The 20,115-nt window shown below is 55.0% G+C and overlaps 1 protein-coding gene across 1 annotated transcript in view; it reads right to left on the reverse strand.

Annotated features, from left to right (window-relative positions):
- Nucleotides 1–19,607, reverse strand: part of Fam20c (FAM20C golgi associated secretory pathway kinase) — a 52,720-nt gene extending 33,113 nt beyond the window's left edge. The window contains exons 1-3 of the mRNA XM_046421006.2: nt 18,436–19,607; nt 16,488–16,666; nt 7,680–7,758 (exon numbers count right to left, since the gene is read on the reverse strand). Coding sequence (XP_046276962.1) covers nt 7,680–7,758; nt 16,488–16,666; nt 18,436–19,028 — 851 coding nt within the window. The 5' untranslated portion in view covers nt 19,029–19,607. The remainder of the gene's footprint in view (nt 1–7,679; nt 7,759–16,487; nt 16,667–18,435) is intronic.
- Nucleotides 19,608–20,115: the final 508 nt, after the last annotated feature.

Here is a 20,115-nt window from a genome sequence, read left to right on the forward strand (position 1 = left end):
CCCTAGGCCTGTGCACGGTGTCCTCCTGCTTATGTCAGCCAATGAGTTTTTGCTGAGAAAGGGGACATCAGGGAGGGGCTCAAGGTCACAGACAGCCAGTGTGTGGATCACTGCTTCCTAGAGATGAGAGAGTCAAGGTTGATGGCCACTAGAGGCAAATGATGCCTCCAACTGGACATAGGTTGTGCACTTGGAAGGGGTCACTTCAGCTGCAGGGTTGTGGTCATGGGCTATATTAGCTTCCTGTTCACATTGGTGGCCCTAGTGCAAGACTCCAGGGGAAGCCTGACCCAGGCCCCTGAGTCTGCATGCTGTATCTGACCCCTTCCAAGAGAGGGGAGCTTGCTGCCACACTTGGCTCTGTGGGACGATTCCTTGCCATGGTCCCAGCACCATTCTGGGCCAATGCACGACATTGTAGAGGAGGTAGCTGTTCACGATGGGCCCTGCTCTCCTGCCTCTGCTCTGTACACACTCTGCTGCCTTCAGAACAGGCCTTGGTGTGTATGGAAGGAGGGCTCGGATTTCTGCAATAGAAATACCCTCCCGGCCTGCAGGTTTCTCAGCAGCTGACTGTGTTTACGCATCTTGGCTGCGAGGAATTCCTAGGCCTTGGGACAGCTGTTCACAGAGTCTTCTCTGGAGACACAGAAACAGACATATATGTTTCTATCCTTTGCAAAAAGAGAGAAAACTAGACGACCTGGGAGGGAGGACCCTGCAGCCCACAGGGGGGCCCACGGCTGAGTCAGAGCCCAGAGGCTCAGCCAAGACCCAGCAGGGAACGGAAATCAAGGGAGGTGGACACAGAGGGCGGGGACCCTGCTCTGAGGACCACAGCTCAGCCCAGCTGCACATGCAAGACACACTGGAGTGTTCAAGGTCCCTTCACCAGGAAGCAGTGCCTCCAAATGCTCCATGGGGTGGTGGGGGGGGGGGCAGGAGCAGAAAATTCCAGGGCCTCTCTGAAAAGACTCCCAGCCACAGAACTGAGGATTCAAGCTCCTAGCCTGACCTTTCCTCAGTGGCACGTTGCCCAGAGGTCCGGGAACCAAAGCCAGGGGCCCTGGACTCAGGCCCTGGCCTGTACTGCTCACTGTTTACCTTTAGTTGAGCTTCAATTTCATCCTCCCCTCCTGGGAGGGGGCCTCTGGCACCACAGCCTGGTGGGTGAGGAAGAGCATCTGGGATGGGAGGAGAGGCTGCCACTGCAGATCCTGTGGACCACAGTGCACAGCACGGTTTGGGGCACCTGTGCTCACCTCTATTTCCCCTCGTGGACTATCCAGAGCAGGCATGGGCCAGAAGACCTGCTCTTGATTTCATAATGTGGGACAGTTTTCCGTACCTACATATGCACACCTGCTGTTCACCTGCTCTCGCCCCTGCTCCCGCCTGGTGGGCTAGGTTCACTGCAGAGGGGCACACAGCTTCTCCTACCACCCTTATCTCTGTCCCTCGCGTTCTTCAGCATCTCCACGTGGCTGGCTGAGAGATGGTCCCTCTGAATCACTGGTCTGTGATTCTAGCTCTGTCTCTGCTGTCAAGGCCCTGAGTGGTTTCGTCCACCCTGAGGCATTCATCAACACGAGGACTTGACAGTCTCTGCTCCACGCTGCTGAGAGGCCGATGCCTAAGGCAGTGGTGTGGCTTGTGGGTATTGTGTGGCTATTGGCACTGAGCGGCTCAGGGTGTTGTATAGATGGACAGTTGGGTGGTTGTATGGTATTGGATGGCTATAGACAGTTGGGTGGCAATAGGGTGTTGTGAGTATAAATACTGCATGGCTGTAGGGTGCTGGGTGACTATGGGCAGAGGGGTGACTGGGCATTTGGGTACCTGTAGGGTGTTATGGGTATAGGTAGTTGCATGGGTTTTGGGTATTGGGGGACTAGGGTATTGTGTGTGTGTAGGCAGTGGGGTGACTGTGGGCATTCGAGTGACTGAACCATTGTGTGACTTGTGGGAATTTAGTGACGTGGCATTTGGGTACCTGTAGGGTGTCATGGGTGTAGGTAGTTGCATGGCTCTGGGTGTTAGGTGGCAGTGAGCAGCTGGCCGGCGATGGGTAGTTGGGTGGCTGTGGGTAAATGGCAGAGCTCTTCGGCACACATCATGTCCTATAACCTTTTATTCTGCTGCAGTGGCCCAGGCAGATGGGCTTCACAGAGCTCCTCTCTGGGTGGCTCATAGCTGCTGCTTTCTGAGAGCCGCTGCACCAGTGCACCTAAAGTTCTTCTTCCCACTAACAGTGGGAAGTGAGAACCTAAAACCCAACAGGGCCAAGAACCAGTGGAATGGACAGACTAGCTGTGGAGCAGGGTTGCAGCCCCTCTGCAGAGCTCCATCCAGATCCATATTTCACCCTGAGACATGGGGTCTGGGCAATGGTAAGGGCCCTGAGTATTCCACTCTAGCCTCACACAATGAATATAACCAGGCCCAGAGTGGGCAATAAGTTTGACAGAGTGGCACAGCAAAGGGTGTGGACCCAAGACTTGACCCAGCAGCATTCCTTTATGCTCCAACACTATATGCCTCTCTGCCTGCACATCTTGAGAGGGACCTTGAAGGCCACCAGCCACCCAAGCTGGAAGCCTCCCCGCCTTCATGCACCCAGGTCCTATCATGTGGTACCTTGAAGGTCTCCTCCAGCCTTCCCACCCCAGCCACCCTGCACAGCAGCCAGAGGCCCAGCACTGCTGACTGCTGCTCCTGGGGACAATACCAGGCGCTAGCCCCCAAATGCTCCAGGAACTGGCCCTGCAGCCTGTGCTCAGACCCAGGACTGTTGGATACCACAGTGGCAATGGGTTGTTCTGCAACTGCACTCCAACATGGTACTGTAGCCACATGCAGCCAGCGGGCACTTGAGGTGCAGCTAGAGATGGAGCAGCCGCAGTTCAATCTTAACCCATAACTGACTTCATTGTAGGCTGCCGTCTGCCACATTGGACCCTTGGACAGCCCAGCTCAGCCCTGTGGAGGCTGTCTGTCCTGGATAGTGTCCACCTGACCTCTGGGCTTTTGCGCAGGCTGGTTCCTATGCTTAAAGGGAATGACCTTCACTTGACTTTACACTCACAATGAGGCTCAGCTGGAGGCTGCTTCCACTGCACACTGCTGATCAGGCTGTTCTTCCCTCAGCCAGACCCTTCTGGGCAGTGGAGCTGGTGGGTACCACCCCAGCTGGCCCAGGCTGTCACTCATTCCGCACACATCCACGAGGAGCAGACACTGGCTGCCTTGAGGCTGGATATGCACTGCTCTGTCCTAACAGCAGCAGGAAATTTAGAGAGCCACTGGAGAGGAACCATGACCAGGGCTTAAGGCTTCCCCGTGAGCCCTGGGTCTGAATGATGTCTGTGTTCCCATCAGGGACTTGATGAATGTTATAGAGTTGGCTGGATGAACACTTCTGTTGGGAGGTGGTCATGGCTGCGTCATGGCAGCTGTGGGCATGCCTGAAAGGTTTCTTTCCAGGAAGCAGTTTGTGCAAAGACGCTGTGGGACGTCCTAGTTCCATGCCCCATGAGTCACCCAGTTCTCTGTTGCCTTCAGGATAAAGTATGTGTGTTCCCAAACCATTCCTACAGCCTTACATCTGCACAGGCCTTGAGACTTTTCTATAAGACCTTGTTGACAAGTGGGTAAACTGAGTTCTGGTGGGAAAAGCATTTCCTGGAGGTCACAAGCAGGAATGGAGGCTCAGACCACTGAACTATGGACTGACTCATTTGAGTCCCAAAGCAGCTACTCTGCCAGCTCTGCCCAGAGATACCTGCACCATGGTTCCCCCAACATCTGTGTGCTCCATTAGCATAAACACTGCACCAAGAGTGCATGCAGCAACAAAAATAAATAGAATGGACACCTAGGAATCCAAGCTCATGCATGGATTTCAAAGTCTACCAATACATGACCACTGACCCATTCAGAGTGTATCGAGAACTCTCACCACTTAAGAGCAAACAGACAAATAACCCAACTAATGAAATAACACAAACTCCAAACTGAAGTCTCCAAAGAAGATACACAAATGGTCAAGCTTGTGAAAAGGCACTTGATGACACTAGCATTAGGGAAGTCAAAACACCATGAGATTCCAACTGACACACACCAGGATGGCTAAGATCAAGATGGCGCAGCTACAGTACAAACCAGACTCAAGTGGTTGAACACAGTTGCTACCTGACTTGGCATCTGCTCCTAGGTGCATGTCCAAGAGGACAGAAAATGTCCATGCAAAACTTGAGCATGAATGTTCAAAGCAGCGTTACTCACTGTAGACAATGTTGTTGTTATCACCAACCCCAGGCCCATAAGCAAGACGCGGCCCGTGTGTACAATGGAAGATCACTCAGCAATAAGAAGGAACGAAGCCTGACGCACACCACAGCACAGATGAACCGTGAAACACTGTCATGTGAAATAAGCCAGTCACAATCAAAGGCACACTGAACAACTCCATGTCTGTGAAAGTCCAGAGTAAATAAATCCACAGAAGGGCAGAAAGGGGGATTAGAGCTTGTCATGTGCTGGGGGCACCAAGGGGGCTGGTGAGCAATGAAAATTTTAAGGAATTTCTTTTTGGAATAATGAAAAATTGATTCGAATTGACAGTGGTGATATGGCACAACTCTGTCAATAGACTAACAGCTACTGAGCTGCAGACTCTCAGTAGGGGAATTTATGGCCTGTGATTACATCTCAATAAAGCTGTTTTTAAGAAAGCTTAAGTACTCACGTTAGCACAAAAGCAAGAGTCTCCAGGAGCTCAGGGCTGACAAGCTGTTACATGTTTTCAAAGTCTACCAATACATGACCACTGATCCTTCCATGGTCTCTCTCACACCTGCCCATCATGCTGAGGGACCCCCAGGCACTGCCCTGGGTGCTGTTCTCTTGATGCTTTCAACTTACACCTTTACAATCCCAGAGGCAAAGTACTCTGCCCGTCTAATTAATTCCCAATACTCTCCTGAGAACGTATGCAGCGCAGGACTTTCTCCCAGGAGAATGTCCTTTCTTAAGGAGAACTGTTAATCATGGATTTTAATTTCTTAATAAGTTGGTCAGGAACCACAGCTGTTTTCGTATTCAAATCACAGTCACTGGGGAATAAGAACCCTACAGGCATGAGCCTGAGGTCATGGGGTGAGGAGGGTTCCAGGTGTCAGGGAAAACCTACAAGACCTACCAAGAAGACCAGGTCAGGAAGACACGTGGGTAGTTTGCAGAACACAGTGATACCCTCTAGCATGGGTCTCCACCTCTGTTCCCATCCCTAATGCTTCAAAGGAGGAACCCCGGTTGGCTTCAGGGCATGCAAAGCCTTGCTCTGGCCAGCCTTGAACACATTCCCCAGCTGCTGCAGGATCTCGACCTTGTTTCCACGGCCATATTCTAACAGGCCTCAACCTCCCATCAGCCCACGTCTCACACCAGCCTCACTGCCTGCTGCCATAGCCTAGACCCTCTGAGGCCTGTGCCTTTGATATCTGGAGCTGCTGGACCCCTCCCAGGACCTTCTCCATGGGGTCCTGGAGTCAGGGACTGCCATGGAAAGTTACTTGGCCTCTGAACTCACCAAGTTGGGATATGACAATGCCTGCCAGGCAGTGGGTGGACACTTAGGGGACTCTGTGTCTACCTGCTTCTCGGAGCTCCTGTCCCCTCATTTCCATGTGGCAGTGGGCAGTATGTCGTGCAGTTATATGGTGGGGATGAAACCTCGGCATAGAGCCTCCAGGCTGCAGGAGCCCATGGGATGTGGGTAGCAATAGCCCTGCAGAGCTGCAGCAGAAGACACCATGGCTGCTGCTGCGCACAGCTGGCCAGCCCAGCTCTGCAGGAGAAGCACCAGAACCTAGAATCTCTCCACTCTCCACTGGCCAGGTCACCTGAGCCCTTAGGACTTGCTCTCCCAAAAGTTCCAGCCCTGTGGAGCTCTCTCCCACACGCCTCCAGCTCAACTGAAAGCATCAGCAGACTGGAACAGCACCCCTCAGAGGACAGCAGAAATCTGTCTCCCAGACTTACCTCCCACGCCCACCTCCAGCACAGCCTGGGGCCTGGAGACATCACTTTCAGCTGTTGTCCTGGATTCTGGATAGCAGCTGCCTGTCCAGGCTCATTTATTCACCTGACTCAGCCTGGCTCCTCAGTGGTGCCCCACACATTAGAGAATGGGGGCCTTAAAATAGCTCACTGGAGAGGCTGAGATCTCTCACAGCTGACCCTCCTAAGCCAGAGATGTGAGATGTAAAGAAGCCACAGGAGGCCTGTTCCCCACCACCCTCTGGGATGTCCCAGGAGAACCACACTGGCCCCAGCCACACTCCCCTCCTGTTGTGTGGGTGTCTCCTGCCCAGCTTACAAAGGTCAGGTGGGGGCAGCAGAAACCAACTGGCTGTCCACACTACTTCTGGTCACGAAGGGACTGTGTCTAACCGTGCACCTCACTGGGGCCAGTTCGTAGTCCCCTGCACGGGGCAGATTCAGAGGAAGGCAAGAACTCTCCTTCCAAGCATGAAATCAGGGAAGAAGCCCCATTATCTCATAGCCAACACAGACTCGTCAGCCACAGCACACACTAGCCACCCTGGGCTGGCCCCATGGCGAGAGGGACAAGGGTGGAGAGCCTTCATTTCAGCCCATGGAATGCTTTCCTGGTCTCTCTGTCATTTCTACTGATGGCCTTTCCGTGGCCTGTGGCAATGTGTGGTGCTCAGTCCCAGGCTCCTAAAGACCTGCAACTGAGGCCGGTGGAAAGGATCCTTGGGAAACCTTCCCTCTTTGAGTCTTACAAAATATCTTAATGCTTCTGAATTAGTTACCATTTTTAAACATATGAATGCTAAAAAGGAAAATCTCTGCATCTCTAGCTTATCTTGAAAATTAGAAATCAGGCCAGATGGCTGAGATCTGATGAGTCAATGGACAGCTGTCCCCTTCTGCAGGGACCCACACCCCATGTGCCACAGTCCCTGTCTAGCCCCACACTCACGTCTGAGACCCGTGTGTGCTCCTGGGCACTTGGGTTGCAAACTGTGTTTAAACAAGGAATCTCCTGTCAGTGCAGAAATGCCCTGTTTGCAACTAACAGAAGACATGGTGCATGCTGGGACCCCTTGGGGTATCCAAACCCCATGATGATCATAGTGGACGTCACAAACCACGAAGTCATCTACTTTCCTGTGGGGTCATGTGTTGCTCAGTGTTCCACGGGACTTTGGTGACATGGTTTCTATTTTATGTAGGCAGACAGTCAACTCTAGCTGCTACCTCTAGCCTGCCCTTTTTTTTTTTTTTGACACTCAACTTTCCACCGTTCCTGTATCGTGGGCCATCAGGACCACAGGACAAGCGTGAGACAGAACAGCCAACTGAACAGCCCTTTATGAGTCAGAGAGCCCACGTCCCCTTTCCAGAGGTTTCTTTGGTGTCCACGCCCCCATCTCTTATACTTGAAAACCCAAACACCCTCACGGGGAGGGTGAGGCCCCAACAGGTTTTCAGGTACATAATGCTGACGCAAACAGGAAGAGCAAGGGTGCAGGTCACTCTGGCTGCCTTTTGGGCTTCTACAGTCCACCCCAAGATCTTCTCTCAGAAAACACTGCCTCCCCGACTGCACACTCCACCCGCCCTTGTACTCGCCCAGCGGCGGCACTTACTTCATGGGTTTGAACAGTGCTTGCCCGTAGTTCTGGAACGTCATGATGAGCTTGAGCTGCGTGCCCCCGGACTTCATGGCTGCAGGGAGGAGGGAGAGAGAAACAGGGTCACTGGCTGCCTCAGGCCCCTTACTGGCCCTTATAGGGCCTGAGGGTAGATGGGCAGGCCAGCCCAACACTCTATCCTCCAGTCAGCTGGGATCCTCTGGCTGAGGGCCCCTCCCCATTCTGCCTGGGAAGTGGGGGGCTTCAGCAATGATGTACCCTTGGCTAGCGCAGGCTCCCCCCTGGTCCAGCTGTGGGAGCTGGGTGGACTCCTGCTGATTCCAGCTGGAGGTCTCAGCAGGAGTGTGCGTAAGTGTGTCACAGCACCAAGGGCCTGGTTTCCAGCAGGGATGGCTAGGTTGCTTACCTGCTAGCACAGTTATACACATACACACACCCCCCTACATACACGCATACCCTTCACACACCCTAATACACACACAAACTTACACACAACACCTATACATTCCTAAACACAAGCATATATAAATATATATATATATATATATATATATATATATATATATATATATATACACCCCTACACATATTCCACACATGCATGCACTGCTATACCTGCGCTGCGCACACCCCATTGTGGCCTGGAACAGAGTGGAGATTCTCCAGCAAAAGCTCCTGGGATTTGCAGGAGATTGCAGAGTTACTCTAAGGAGATTATAAAGACCCTTAGGTGGGAGGCCCCTCTGTCATCAGGACATGATGGGCACTCATTTCCAGCATCTCATCAGCTCAGAAGGATGAAGAATTCCCCAAAGAACCCCTTTCCTGACCTTAGATTTTCCTTTCTGCTAATGGAGCAGCAGAAGGAAGGACATTTTCCAGGTTGGGGCCACAGTGAAGGCCCCGGGCCACCAGGATACAGGGCTGGGAAGGGAGTCACCCTACAGCACAAGCTGGCCAGGACGATGCCCACAGGAGCTTGTCTAGCCTGTGCAGAGGCTTGTCCAGTGTGTCCTGTGTCCATACTGCACCCCGGCCACACGATAATGTCACAAGTGGTGTCTAAGAGCCAGGTGTGCAGGCTACACATTACGAATCGCAAGATGACTTTAGGCTGCTGGAGGCAAGAGGCAAAGTGGGTATGTGCTGGTGCCTGAGGGGTGGCCTTTCTGGGAGGAAGGAACAGAGCTGGCACTACAGAGGCAGAACAAACACATTGTCCTTGGAGGAAGAGAGCTGATGCACTTGGGCCTGAAGAGCTGTTGCTGCCGCCCACTTCAGTGTCGGTGGGGCTCATGGCAGGTGAGGGCCCTATGGGGTTCCCAGGTGCTCACCTGGCAGCTTCAGGCTAAGGATGGAAGCTAGAGCCCGGGAGAGGTTGGGCTGGGGCAATGGCAACAGAGGAGGGTGGGCATGGAAAGATGGGGGTTCTGAGGAGCACTTTGATGGAATGGTGTGGGGTGTGGAGATGTGACCAGGATGACCCTTGGGTCTCAGATAGAGCCATTGTTTGGCTGGAATAGAGCAGAGACAGAGAAAGCCCAGTTAGGTGGGGAGGGTGGCAGCAACGGGGGGAGATGCAGGTGGGCCAGCAGCCTGAGGTTCTGAACACTTCCCACAAGTGAGAAAAGCCTCAGGCAGCAAGGTCACCTGGGGGTAGAGTGCAGAGAACAAGGTGTGCACCCGTGCTTATTTAGGGGGAGAAAAGGCCAGCCAGGGTTGAGAAGCAGTTGTTGGCGGGTGGGCATGGGGGGCGCAGGCCATGCTGTAGGCAGGAACCTGCTCAGAGGAGCAGGTGAGATCATGGCAGCCTGGCCTGGGAACTCTGGGGACCCCAAGGGGAGGGGAGTAGACAGATGTGCTTCCCCTGTCTGTTCCTTCATGTGGCTGATTGGCATGTATGTGTGCTACGAGGACAGGACCTGGAGGGAGCAGGGCCAGTGTAGGGCCAGGTTTTGCTGGTGGTGGCCACAGGCATAGGGCAGGATGCCAGCAAATGGGTCAGTTTGTAGGTTTGGTGGAGAAAAGTCCAGGGGGCTCCCTGTCGACCCTGAGGTTGGAGTTTGCTCAGCTTTCCTAGGCTGGGGCACCCTAGAGGGGAGAGACCTTCACCTTTCCAGCCTCAGTTTCCTCTTCTGCTAAAGGGGGCTCAGGAGGCCTGCCCAGCCTCTTCACAAAGAAGGGCCCCAGGCTGGGAATGTGCATGGTGCTACTCTTAGGTTAAGTGGGGGACCTTGCTTATGAGGCCACTTGACATTGCAGATGTCATGCAAGGTGCTTGACCCAGACCTGACCTGGGTCCAGCCTGGCATACTCTTGGGCAGCACTGGCCACTGTCCAACAGCTCACAGTGTGTGATGGGCTGGGTGCTGCATCCAGAAGAAGGGCTGACATCTTGGCTCTGCCAGGCCAGTGCATGGTGTGGTGTGAGGCCATCCCTCCCAAACACAGGAAGGGACTAAGCACCCTGCATGGAACAGGTGCACTGTAACACTGCAGGATGGACTACAGTCTCACCCTCCTAAACAGAACCAAGGAACTTTCAGTAAGCACAGCATGGTGCTTACTATTTATAATCGGAACCATTTTCTTTTAAAAACTCGCGAACACAAAGCATGGGTTTTCAAACTCGAATGCGTAGACAGGCACCCAAATCCCTTGTTATCTCTGGGGAGTAGAATTCAGATGACTTTAATTTCCTACTTTTCCTTATCTGTGCTTTCTAGATTCCTACAATGAACATTTACTACATTTTTCATAAGATGAAAAAAGAAGTGATGATTAAAAAATTAGTGGCCCGATTAAATCCCATTTGATGTTCCCGTTTCCATTTAATAACCAGGGTTGCTGGATTTAATTATTCCTGCCTGGGCCAATCCGGGACAGCACATCAACTCTTTCCAGGGCTTGTAATCCTGGTTTTTAAAATAACCAAATATTATGCAAATCTGGTCAGTTTAATCATTCTTGTCTGGAAGCGAGGCCCATCTGCCTTGCTGTTCCTGGCCCTGTATATCACCAGCTCCCTGTAACCCCCATGGGGCAAACAGATGACTAGTATAAAGGGATTAAGCCTCCGGTGGACCCAGGTGCAGGCCCCAGGTTCAAGAGCAGATGGAGATGCCCTCACTGATAGGCCTCCTGCTTTGCAGTCCTAACCTGCCAGGCTGGGCCTCAGGAGAGTCTCAACTTGGCAGCAATTCTAAAAAGGCCCAAGGCCAGGTGGAGATGGGGCTGTCCTGGCACCCACCCAGTGCACCTCCCTGGAAATTCTGTATCCCAGAATGAGACCCAGACCCAGGTGACTAGTCCACTGAATCTCCACCTGATACCTTCTCTCCATCTCCTTCTGTGGCCACACAAATCCAGGCCACACCCCACCCAATCAGCACATGCATCAGAGCCCTGCTGGCCTCTAGGTGGTGTAGATGCCTATGCTCCAGCCACTTTCCCAGTCCTCCCCCCACCCCCGGCTAGTCCCACCTTCTGCAGACCCAAGATGACAGCTCTGCATCTTCCCTGAATTAGAAGGGTTCCCAGACGTGCTTGAACATGCATTGCTGATTGTTATATTTCTGAGCGCATCATTCGCTACACACATTAACAAATGCTAACAGAGCGCACTACGTGTTCATTCACAATGCCCATTGGCACCATAAATCCTATGACCCCTATGGGCATGGGCATTTTGCTTATGGTCTTTCCTCAGAATATGTCAGAAGGAAGGAGATTTTCGCATGTCCTGAAGAACCCTGAGAAATTCCTTAAGAAGGTAGATTCTATAAATGCACAGTTGTCGCTACAAGAATACTAATGCATGAGTTGCCTGTGTGACCGGCAAGCCAATCTCCAGAGGCTCTAGCACTCTGCTAGGAACTCCCCAGACGAAGGACAAGGGCAGCCCTGGGTGGAGAGACTCACCCCAGTGTGAGGGAGGTGGCCAAGGAGCAGGAGCTGCCAGGCCCAGCTCTGCCATGTGTGCAAACACAAGGCCACTCCTCAGTGCCCACAGAGGACGGGCAGTGATGGAGTGCAATGCCAGAGCAGCCCAGCTCAGCACTTGTTTTCCTGTGGGAAACCAATAGTCTCCCCATTTCTAACAGGAACCCCAACCTGTATTTTAAAGGTCCCTCTCCTGACTTTTATAAAAATGAATTCTATTTTTTAAAGACCTCTGGACCACACAAACATGTCCATGTGTGAGAGGCTGCCCTGTGGCCAGCTGGGCCTCCAACAAGGCCACCCTTGGCCATCTCCTTTGAAAGGTGGAACAATGGCTGTCCTTTGGGTCACAGTCAGGTGGGTGGTTCAACTGTTTTTCAGTCTAACTACCTTGTTTTAAGGGCAGGGTGCAGACTCTCTCTGAAAGATTAATTAAGACTTGCTCTGAAAGGGTGGGCTCACGTTTGGAGAATGTGACACCCTGTCCTTCCTGTCCAGCCTCGCATGTCCCTGGGTTAGAGAGGGGGGTCTGCCATGTGACCCGGACTCTGGGCATTCTACGGAATCCTTTATCCCCACTGTCCTTGGGCCCATGGAAAAGGGTGTGGGGTGTACCCACCTTGCCACCACCTCGCCAGCAGCAGCTTCAGGAAGAAGCTGAGCAGGAGCCAACACCAGTTTTTGGCTGGGTCTTTGTGCCCCCAAATCCTGCTGTGAAGCCAGGGTGCTTCAACCCCAGAGGGCGCAGCCCCATCAACACAGTCCAAGACCCCTGGGCACACACTCCAGGCCTGCTTCTGTCCAGCTTCCTCCAGCTTGAAGTTATCTGTCACACTTGTCCTCCAAGCCGCTTATTTTTGGGGGTGGGGTGGGGGAAGTAACAGTCATTTGAAAAGGAAGCTACAGTGCTGCTCAGTGGAAGTCATGTCCCTCCATGCAATAGGAAGAGAATCAGCCTGAGGCCACCAGCACACAGCTGTAGGTTCTGGAGGTATCTGAGGCTGCAGCTGCAGCCTCTGATCAGCACGGAGAAAGTGGATGCCAGGGATGTCCCAAGTCCTCACCAGCGAGGGCTTTTTCTCCTGGCCTTCAGGCTGATAACTGGAGGGAGCTGGGCAGGGGCCAAGCTGCCTCCTCCCTGAACCCTGCAGCATGCTTGCAGGGCTTGGTCCTTTTAGGACACCTCAGGCGCCTCCAGCACTGGGTGTTGGTGTTGGCTACCTGGCATCTCCAGGTCTCTCTGCAAGCTGAGCCAGACCCTGGGGCTGTGCCTTGCAGCAGCAGGTGCCACCTGTCTAACTAGACAGGGCAGCTGTGCCCAGCCCCCCATCCTAGGCAGCTCTTCCCGGGCTGCCCCAGCCAAAGGCCTTTTGTTCCTCAAGCTTGCCGACCAATTATTCCAGAGTCTAGCTGGATTTGCCCTCCCCTTGGCAGATCAATTAGCAGGAGGGCTTCTGTCCTGGGAAGCAGGCTTCCTTTGTTCAGCACGCTCTCCCACCCTGGGCTTTGTCCTGACCTGGATGGAGCAACTGTGAAGTCTGCATCTTAGGCCCCAGGCTGCCTGAACCCTCACATGCCAGAGCACTTTTTTTTTTTTTTAAAAAAGCAATTCCAAGTGCAGAGTAGTTAATTGTGTCATTTATTTTTTGCATCCATAATCGTGCATGATAGAGATTTAATTATCGTGGCCCAAGCAGAAGGCACAGCAAGTCTGACCTAAAGCTGAACAGAGGTGGATAAAGGCTGAGCCTCTTCAGAGGCAGCAATGGCCGGTACCAGGCAGCCAGGAGCCTGCTATAAATGACCCTCTGTGGCCACAGACAGCTGTGCCCTAGGCCACACAGAGCCTCCAGAACCGGATTGAGTGGTTCTGAAAGAAGAAATTTACTGGAACTACTGTGAGGAGAGGGCTCAGGATCTCCTGCACACTGATCTCCATTACAAACAATATTGCTGGCTCACACTCAATAGTGACAGGAACAACCTGAAGATTAAAGTAACCGCTCCCCCACTCCCGGTGAACAGAATCCCAAGCCAGAAGTAAGTGCTTCCAGGGCAAGCCTCTCCTCCTGAAGGCTGCAGTTCCCTGGCTGTAGAATGGGGGTGGGAAGGCAGGGCTGACTTTCAAAGGCTCCACCTGCTCTTGGTCACTATGCAGCCAGGCTGTGTTGGGCTCTGCCACAATGAGGGCCCAGCTGGGCTGGCTGCCTTGAGCAGCTGGGTGTCCATCAAAACCTCTGGCTCGTAACACCCAGGAGGACCCTCCCAGCAGCTAAGGCTGAGTCAGGTTGGCCAGAGCAGCTACCTCCAGGAGGAAGTGTGATCTCCAGGGACATGGCAGGGTGGTCAGGCCAACTCCTATTGGTGGCTCCCGGCAGAGCAGGATACTTGAAGGGCCTGGACACCTGGAGGGGCTGCAGGGGTTTTCTGTTGGGCATCAGGATTTCCTGCTCACTCAGGGGGTGGGTCTTTCCAGGAGGGTGAACTCATGGTGGGAACTCCAGAGCTGAGGCTGCAGGTTGAGTGAGGCCCTGGGAAGGTAGGTGCTTGCCTAGTCCTGAGCTCCTAGGTGGGGGACTTGACTCACCCTGAAATGCTGCTGCCATATGGAGACCCCTGCCTGGCTCGCTCTGCTGGATGCTCGTGCTAATGCCTGCAGCCTCTCTGCAGTGGGGCAGGAATCACCCCAGAGAGGTACCACAGGACATTTCTTCACAACCCTGGGCAACAGCGTTTGGAGCTTTTGATGAGGATGCGCAAGGGATGTATGCACTACAGGACCAGCTGGGTGAAGCTGGATCTGTGACCCTCTGAGGAACCTGCATCTCCATTCTGGGAGAATAGCACTGGCCACCAGGTCAGCCATCAGCTTCTGCTCCCAGAACATCCAGGTCCAGTCAAGTTGTTCTCAAATGGTTTGTTTTAGACTCAGATGGCAGGTCCACAGAACCTAGGCTATGACGCCCTGACTAGCAACTTCAGATTCTAATCACAGCCACCCCTCTGGCTGGAGTGCTGCCTCCTGCCTCAGTGACAGGGCTGTCCATCACTCCATCCCCTCAACACCTGCTGGCACCTGCAGAATGATGTTTCCCTCCTGTTCCCAATGGCCCTTACCCCAAAAGGCAGAATTAGAATCAGCTTGGTCATTGTGGTCTTGGAAAAAAGGGCATGAAACCCTCCCAGGCAGCCCTCAGTACAGACCAACCAACGTCCAACCAGAGTCTGGGGCTGGGGTCCCCTGGCAATCAGCACCATCCACTGCACTGGGATGTCAAGAGGCCTCAGCCACTGCCTTCTGGGAGAGCTGGGCCATCCTATTGAGAGGGATAAGGATACCCAAGGTGGGCAAAATTGCTGGTGACCTGGGGGCCCCCAGCCTCTCCCTGCTCTCTGGGTTCAGATCCCACATCTCTGCACAGGGTAGGATCCAGAGAGCATGTGGCTGATTGTCCTTGAGGGAATATGAGCTGCAGCGGATACCAGGCCTGCTGGCCATGGGGACCACAGCCCTCCCTCCACACAGCCCTGTCTTGCAGCCTTCTGAAGCACACTTCTATTCACCAAGAGTGTGGATGTGCCCTCTTGATGGTTGCAGGGTCTGCAATCACATTCACTTCTCAGAGGAACCTGTATCTGTCTATAGTGACAGCTTCTCATGGACTCACCCCAACTCCAACTCCCAAGGAAGTAGCCTAGTGAGCAGAAGATTCCCAGGAAATCTGCTGGATGGACCAAGTGGGTTGACCCAATTGGACATGTCTTTAACAGCCCCATCTATTTTCTGGAGCAGGTGACATCTTCTGAGGCTGCCTGTAAGACAGTCCCTGTCATCCACAAGAACAGCTCCCAGCTCAGTGGAAGCCCCCCCAGTTTTGCAAGGTATGGCCTGGGGTGAGGAGTACTCAAGAGTCTTCCTGGACAGCACAGGGGTAGAAAGAAAGATCACTTCAGCTCTCCACTGGTGAATGACCCAGTGCTGGGGAGTTGTGAGGCCCGACTTCTAGGGCCAGGTGAGAGCCCTAGAAGGGCCAACAGTTCACAGAGCCACAGACAGCCTCTAAAGAGGCACCTACAGGCCAGTGAGTAACTCCTCATTGCTCTGTGTCAGCAACTGGACAGAAGCCCAAAACCAAGAGAGCCCTTTCAGCAGAACTGCTTTTGAGACACATGGAGACAGGGCCTGGAACTGCAGCCCATAACACGTGCAGAGGCCTGCCCTCCACCTTGGCTATGTGTACCAGGACCATCCCTGCAATGCCCCAGGCCTCAGCCTGTCCCCACTACCTCCCAAGCCACAGATGACTAATGAGACCTTCACATAACCACCTAAAAACCATAGCATCAAGCCTCCATGCTCAGGACTGCTTCACATGATTCTGGGAATCAGACATTGAATAGCTTTTCTGTCTGATTCAGCAGATCAAAGCACTTGATCAAAGTTGCCTTCAAACTGCCCTACCCTAGATGCTCAGGCTCCGTTTGGAGGGAGTGGGCCCTGGTCACTGCCTGACAATGGAGAATCCCAGGAACCCCTGGCTGAACCTGAGGTTCTGGGTGCTGGCCCAGAACCACAGCAGCAGCCTCGGGTCTCAGCTGAGTCGTCTGCTGAAGCTCACATGCATTAAAGCAGAAAGAGTCCTGGCTGGAGGAGCTACAGTTACCAGGGATGCTCCTGTCCCTCTTACTGTCCTCACCATGCCATGGAACAGGAGTATTTCCACTGCTGTGTGCATCCCAGGCCCCCATCCATCCCAGAAAGTGAGGCTCCAGGAAGGAGCAAGCTTTCCTAGACATCCAGGAGTGCAGGCCTGGCATCCCTCAGTCAGCACACACGACCGTTGGAGGCCAGACACCTACCTACACTGGTGATCTTCTGAGAGCCAAGGTCCTGCAGCAGAGCTTCGATGGCTGGGTTGTGTCTGGAGTACAGTTCGTAGCGGTTGATGCCAATGTGGAATTTGAGCCAGTTGGGATAGGAGTCCAAGGCCACCTCCCCAGTGGGGAGCAATTCTTCACCTTCAGCACCTTCACGTGGCCTACAAAAACAAAGATGTCACAAGTCAGCCAGAAAAGGAGTGTGCAGGACCATGAGGAGCCAGGGGAGTTGGATCTGAGGCTGGATTTGTGACTTCAGTTTCCAAATACAGGTTTATCGGAAGGTGCCTCCCCCTCGAGAGGACCCTGCAGTGTCTGCACTTTCCTCCGGGGCTGCGGTTCTACAGCTAATAACACACCGGAAGGCCTGTAATTCCTATTTACCTTGAGAGACGCCACAGACGGCTATAACTACAGCAAGTCCAAACCCAGGGCGTCGGCGCTATCCCTGCACGTCTACCCTGGGGTCGCTGACACTGCCCAGCAAGAATGAGGTCAGCCAGGGTGCAGGGGGCTGCAGCCCTTCCTAGAGCATAGGAGAAAGAGCTCTGACTGGGACCTAAAACCACTGGCACACCCCATGGGCCAGATGCCTTCCCTAGCTCTCAGATTTTGTCCTAACAACTGGGAGGAGGAATGAGATAGGAGCTAAATCTGATTTTGAGGAGAACAGCTTTAGCCGGGGAGCAAGGAAGCCTCCAGCACTCACTCCAGTCCAGGCTCAGTGGAGGATCCCACCAACAAGGCCTGTCCTGCTTCTTTGGTCATAGGGGTGTCTGGAGGAAGAGCTGACCTCTGCCTGCCTGCTGGGCTGCAGGGTGAGTGGAACTTTCTTAGCTCTAATTCACTGACAGGCAAGCCCTTTGGGTCCCAGTTCTGTCCTTTGGTGGACACAGAGGGTGGGCTAGAGGCCTCCCAGGAACCTCTCCTAGCCCACTTGCTCTGTACTATCCCTTCCCCATGGACAGCCATAGGCTGGGACCATTCGTCTGATGTGAGTTTCTGAGCATTGCCTTGAATCTGGCCAGCAAAGCTCAGGGGCCACCAAACAACCTCATATGTAGGTGCAAAGCACAGGTTAGGGCCTGGTCAGATTTCAGGTAGAAAGGGTTTTGCTGAGATGTTTGGAAGCCTAGTCTTTCGTCTGTTGCTCAGGTAACCTTTGCAGGTAGCTATTTGTTCTGACCTTGCTGGTAGTTAATATTTCACTGCTCTGGGCCTGAGCATCTGTTTATTTGGATCTGTAGAGCTGAGGGAAAGACTTTGGGGGAAGGGTTCAAAGCAAGGCAATTCAAACATCCTGGGGCAGCTTCTCTCTTGTTACAAAGCTGTGGCTTCTCTGCAGATGGCCCAGGGCAGCTGCTGTCCACACCCTTCTAGGAACAGCCTCTGTGCTGCACCTAGCTGCTGCTGGCACACACTCTTCTGTTAATTTTTGTCCTTAGCAACTGGTTTTAAAAGACTCCAGGGCTTTTCAAGGTGTCCACCCAGAACAGTGTCATCAAGCATCTGAAAGCTGGCAGCCCAGCACCTTCTTGGGGGGAAAGGAGCCTCACCCACTAGCTCCCTGGTTCTCTAATGCATTCATTCACCCATGCCAGAAACTAGGGCTAGCCAGCACTCTTTCCTGTAAGTGGCTCTAGTGTCCAGCGCCACTTCCACCCCAGGGCTAGGGAACCTCCCAAACTGCTGCTCCTTCAGGGAGGAAGTCATCCTAGAGACAAAGGCAGATCCAGAGCAGGAGGCGGGCTGCCCCGCCCACCAAGCACCCCATCCCTCTTCCACGGGTCCCTGAGCCTTCCTACACAATAATACCCCCCTGGGAGTGGAGAGTATTTTCCGTAGTGCACCTTTATCCTGAAAGGGTGAGTGACTCCCTCAGGGGTCGGACCTGCCAGCCCCACCCTGGTCACCCTCAGTCCCCGCTCACCAGTCCGGGTTCTCAGCTGCCTTGGGGTTGAACCTGATATCGCTGTTCACATTAAACAGGACGTCGTCCTCTGTCAGAGGCGGAATGGCCCCGCGGTAGAGCGGGTGCTCGAATAATCTGGCCAAGAGGGAGCCCTCCCTGCTGGGGCCAGGGGGCGGCGCGGACCGCCAGGGACCGGGGTCTCGCAGTAGCGGCTTGTGTGCAGGGTCGCGCGGCCGCGGGTCTCCAGGCTCCTGCCCTTTGGAGGCGCGCTCAGCCGGCTCAGCTGCAGGCGGCAGTTTCTCCAGAGAGTGGGACGTGAGGTTGGAGGCAGGGTCTGAGCTGAAGTCCTGCAGGATGCGCAGCGTGTGTTTGTTGGGCCAGCCCGCGTCGCCCGCGGCCGAGGGCTCTCCCGGGCGGCCCCGTGCCTGGGCCCAACCGGGCGCAGCCGCCTCGGCCGCGGGCTGAGCGCAAGAGCAACCGGGTTCACCAGAGGGCCGCTCGGCGCGGCGCTCCAGCTTGGGCAGCAAGTCCAGCACGATGTGCAGCGCGCAGGCCAGCAGGAACACCATCAGGATGAGCACGCGGAACCTGCGCACCAGGATCATCTTCATGGCCACGAAAGCGAGCGGGTCTGGGACTCGGGCGCCCTTCGGGAGCGCGCTCCACTCGCGCTGCTCAACCGCGGCTCGACACGAACGCGGCGCAGCCTCGCGGGTCAAGGTCCATTCGGTGCCGAGAAGCTACCAGCTCCGGGGCTGTCCCCGGGCGTGAACGACGTGGAAGATATCCACCACCAAAGCGCCAGCTCCCCAGGCCATCTCCGGGCCGTTCCCTTTCGGCCTTTCGGGAGCGGCCAGCGGTTGTCGTTCGAGGAACTGGGATCGCGGGTGGCAGGGGGCGCAGCCGGGTGAGGCACCTCGCTCTTAGCGACCGGCGCAGGTCTCTCGAGTCGCGGCCGCTCTCATCAGGCGCGCAGGGCCGGGACACAGCTACCCATCTCCGCCCGGGTGCCACGCATCAGATCCACAGAGCGTTCCTCCCGGCGGGCTCAGTGGGCCACGCTGGGTGCCCGGCGGGCGAGAACGCGCGAGGCTCCTTCCCTCAGGGCTTGGCTTGGTCAGGCTGTGGCCGGAAGACTGGACCGGGGTGAGGGTCGGGAGGGGGCGCACGGAGCTGCCGGCGAGGCCGGGCAGGTGCAGCGGGTGTCCCAGAGCGCAGCGCCCGCACGGCCGAGCTCTCGGCGCCCCGCGCCGGGCCGGCAGATATCCGACCGCCGCGGAGCCGCCCCCCGCGTCAGCGCCCGCAGATTGGCGGAGCCGCAGCCCCGCGAGGCACCGCTGGGCCCGGTCGCTCGCTCGCTCTCTGCTTTCTCCTCCCCTCGGCCGCGCCCCGCGATGCCGCTGCAGCTCCGGGCCTTGGAGGAGAGGGCGCTTCCTCTCCAGTTTGCAGAGAGACCGAGAGGCTCCAGCGAGGACCGCGGTAGCGAGGGCGACGGTCGCCGACTCTGTCCAGAGGGGCTCCGGCCTGGCTGCCTCTCCAGGACCTCCGCCCGCCCGCCGGGGCAGGCGCCGCCGCCAGCTGCAGCCTTGCGGCTCCTCCCCGAAGAGCCGGAGGCCAGAACCAGGCCAAGTCCCTCCCCGGAGCCGCTGGGCGTCTGCGCCGCCGGATGAGCTCCCCGCCGGGCGGCGACCTTGCGCC

The sequence above is a fragment of the Marmota monax genome, unplaced genomic scaffold (genome assembly GCF_021218885.2).
Source record: "Marmota monax isolate L192 unplaced genomic scaffold, Marmota_monax_Labrador192_F-V1.1 WCK01_AAM20220418_F8-fsc00266, whole genome shotgun sequence".
NCBI classification, from domain to species: Eukaryota; Metazoa; Chordata; class Mammalia; order Rodentia; family Sciuridae; genus Marmota; species Marmota monax.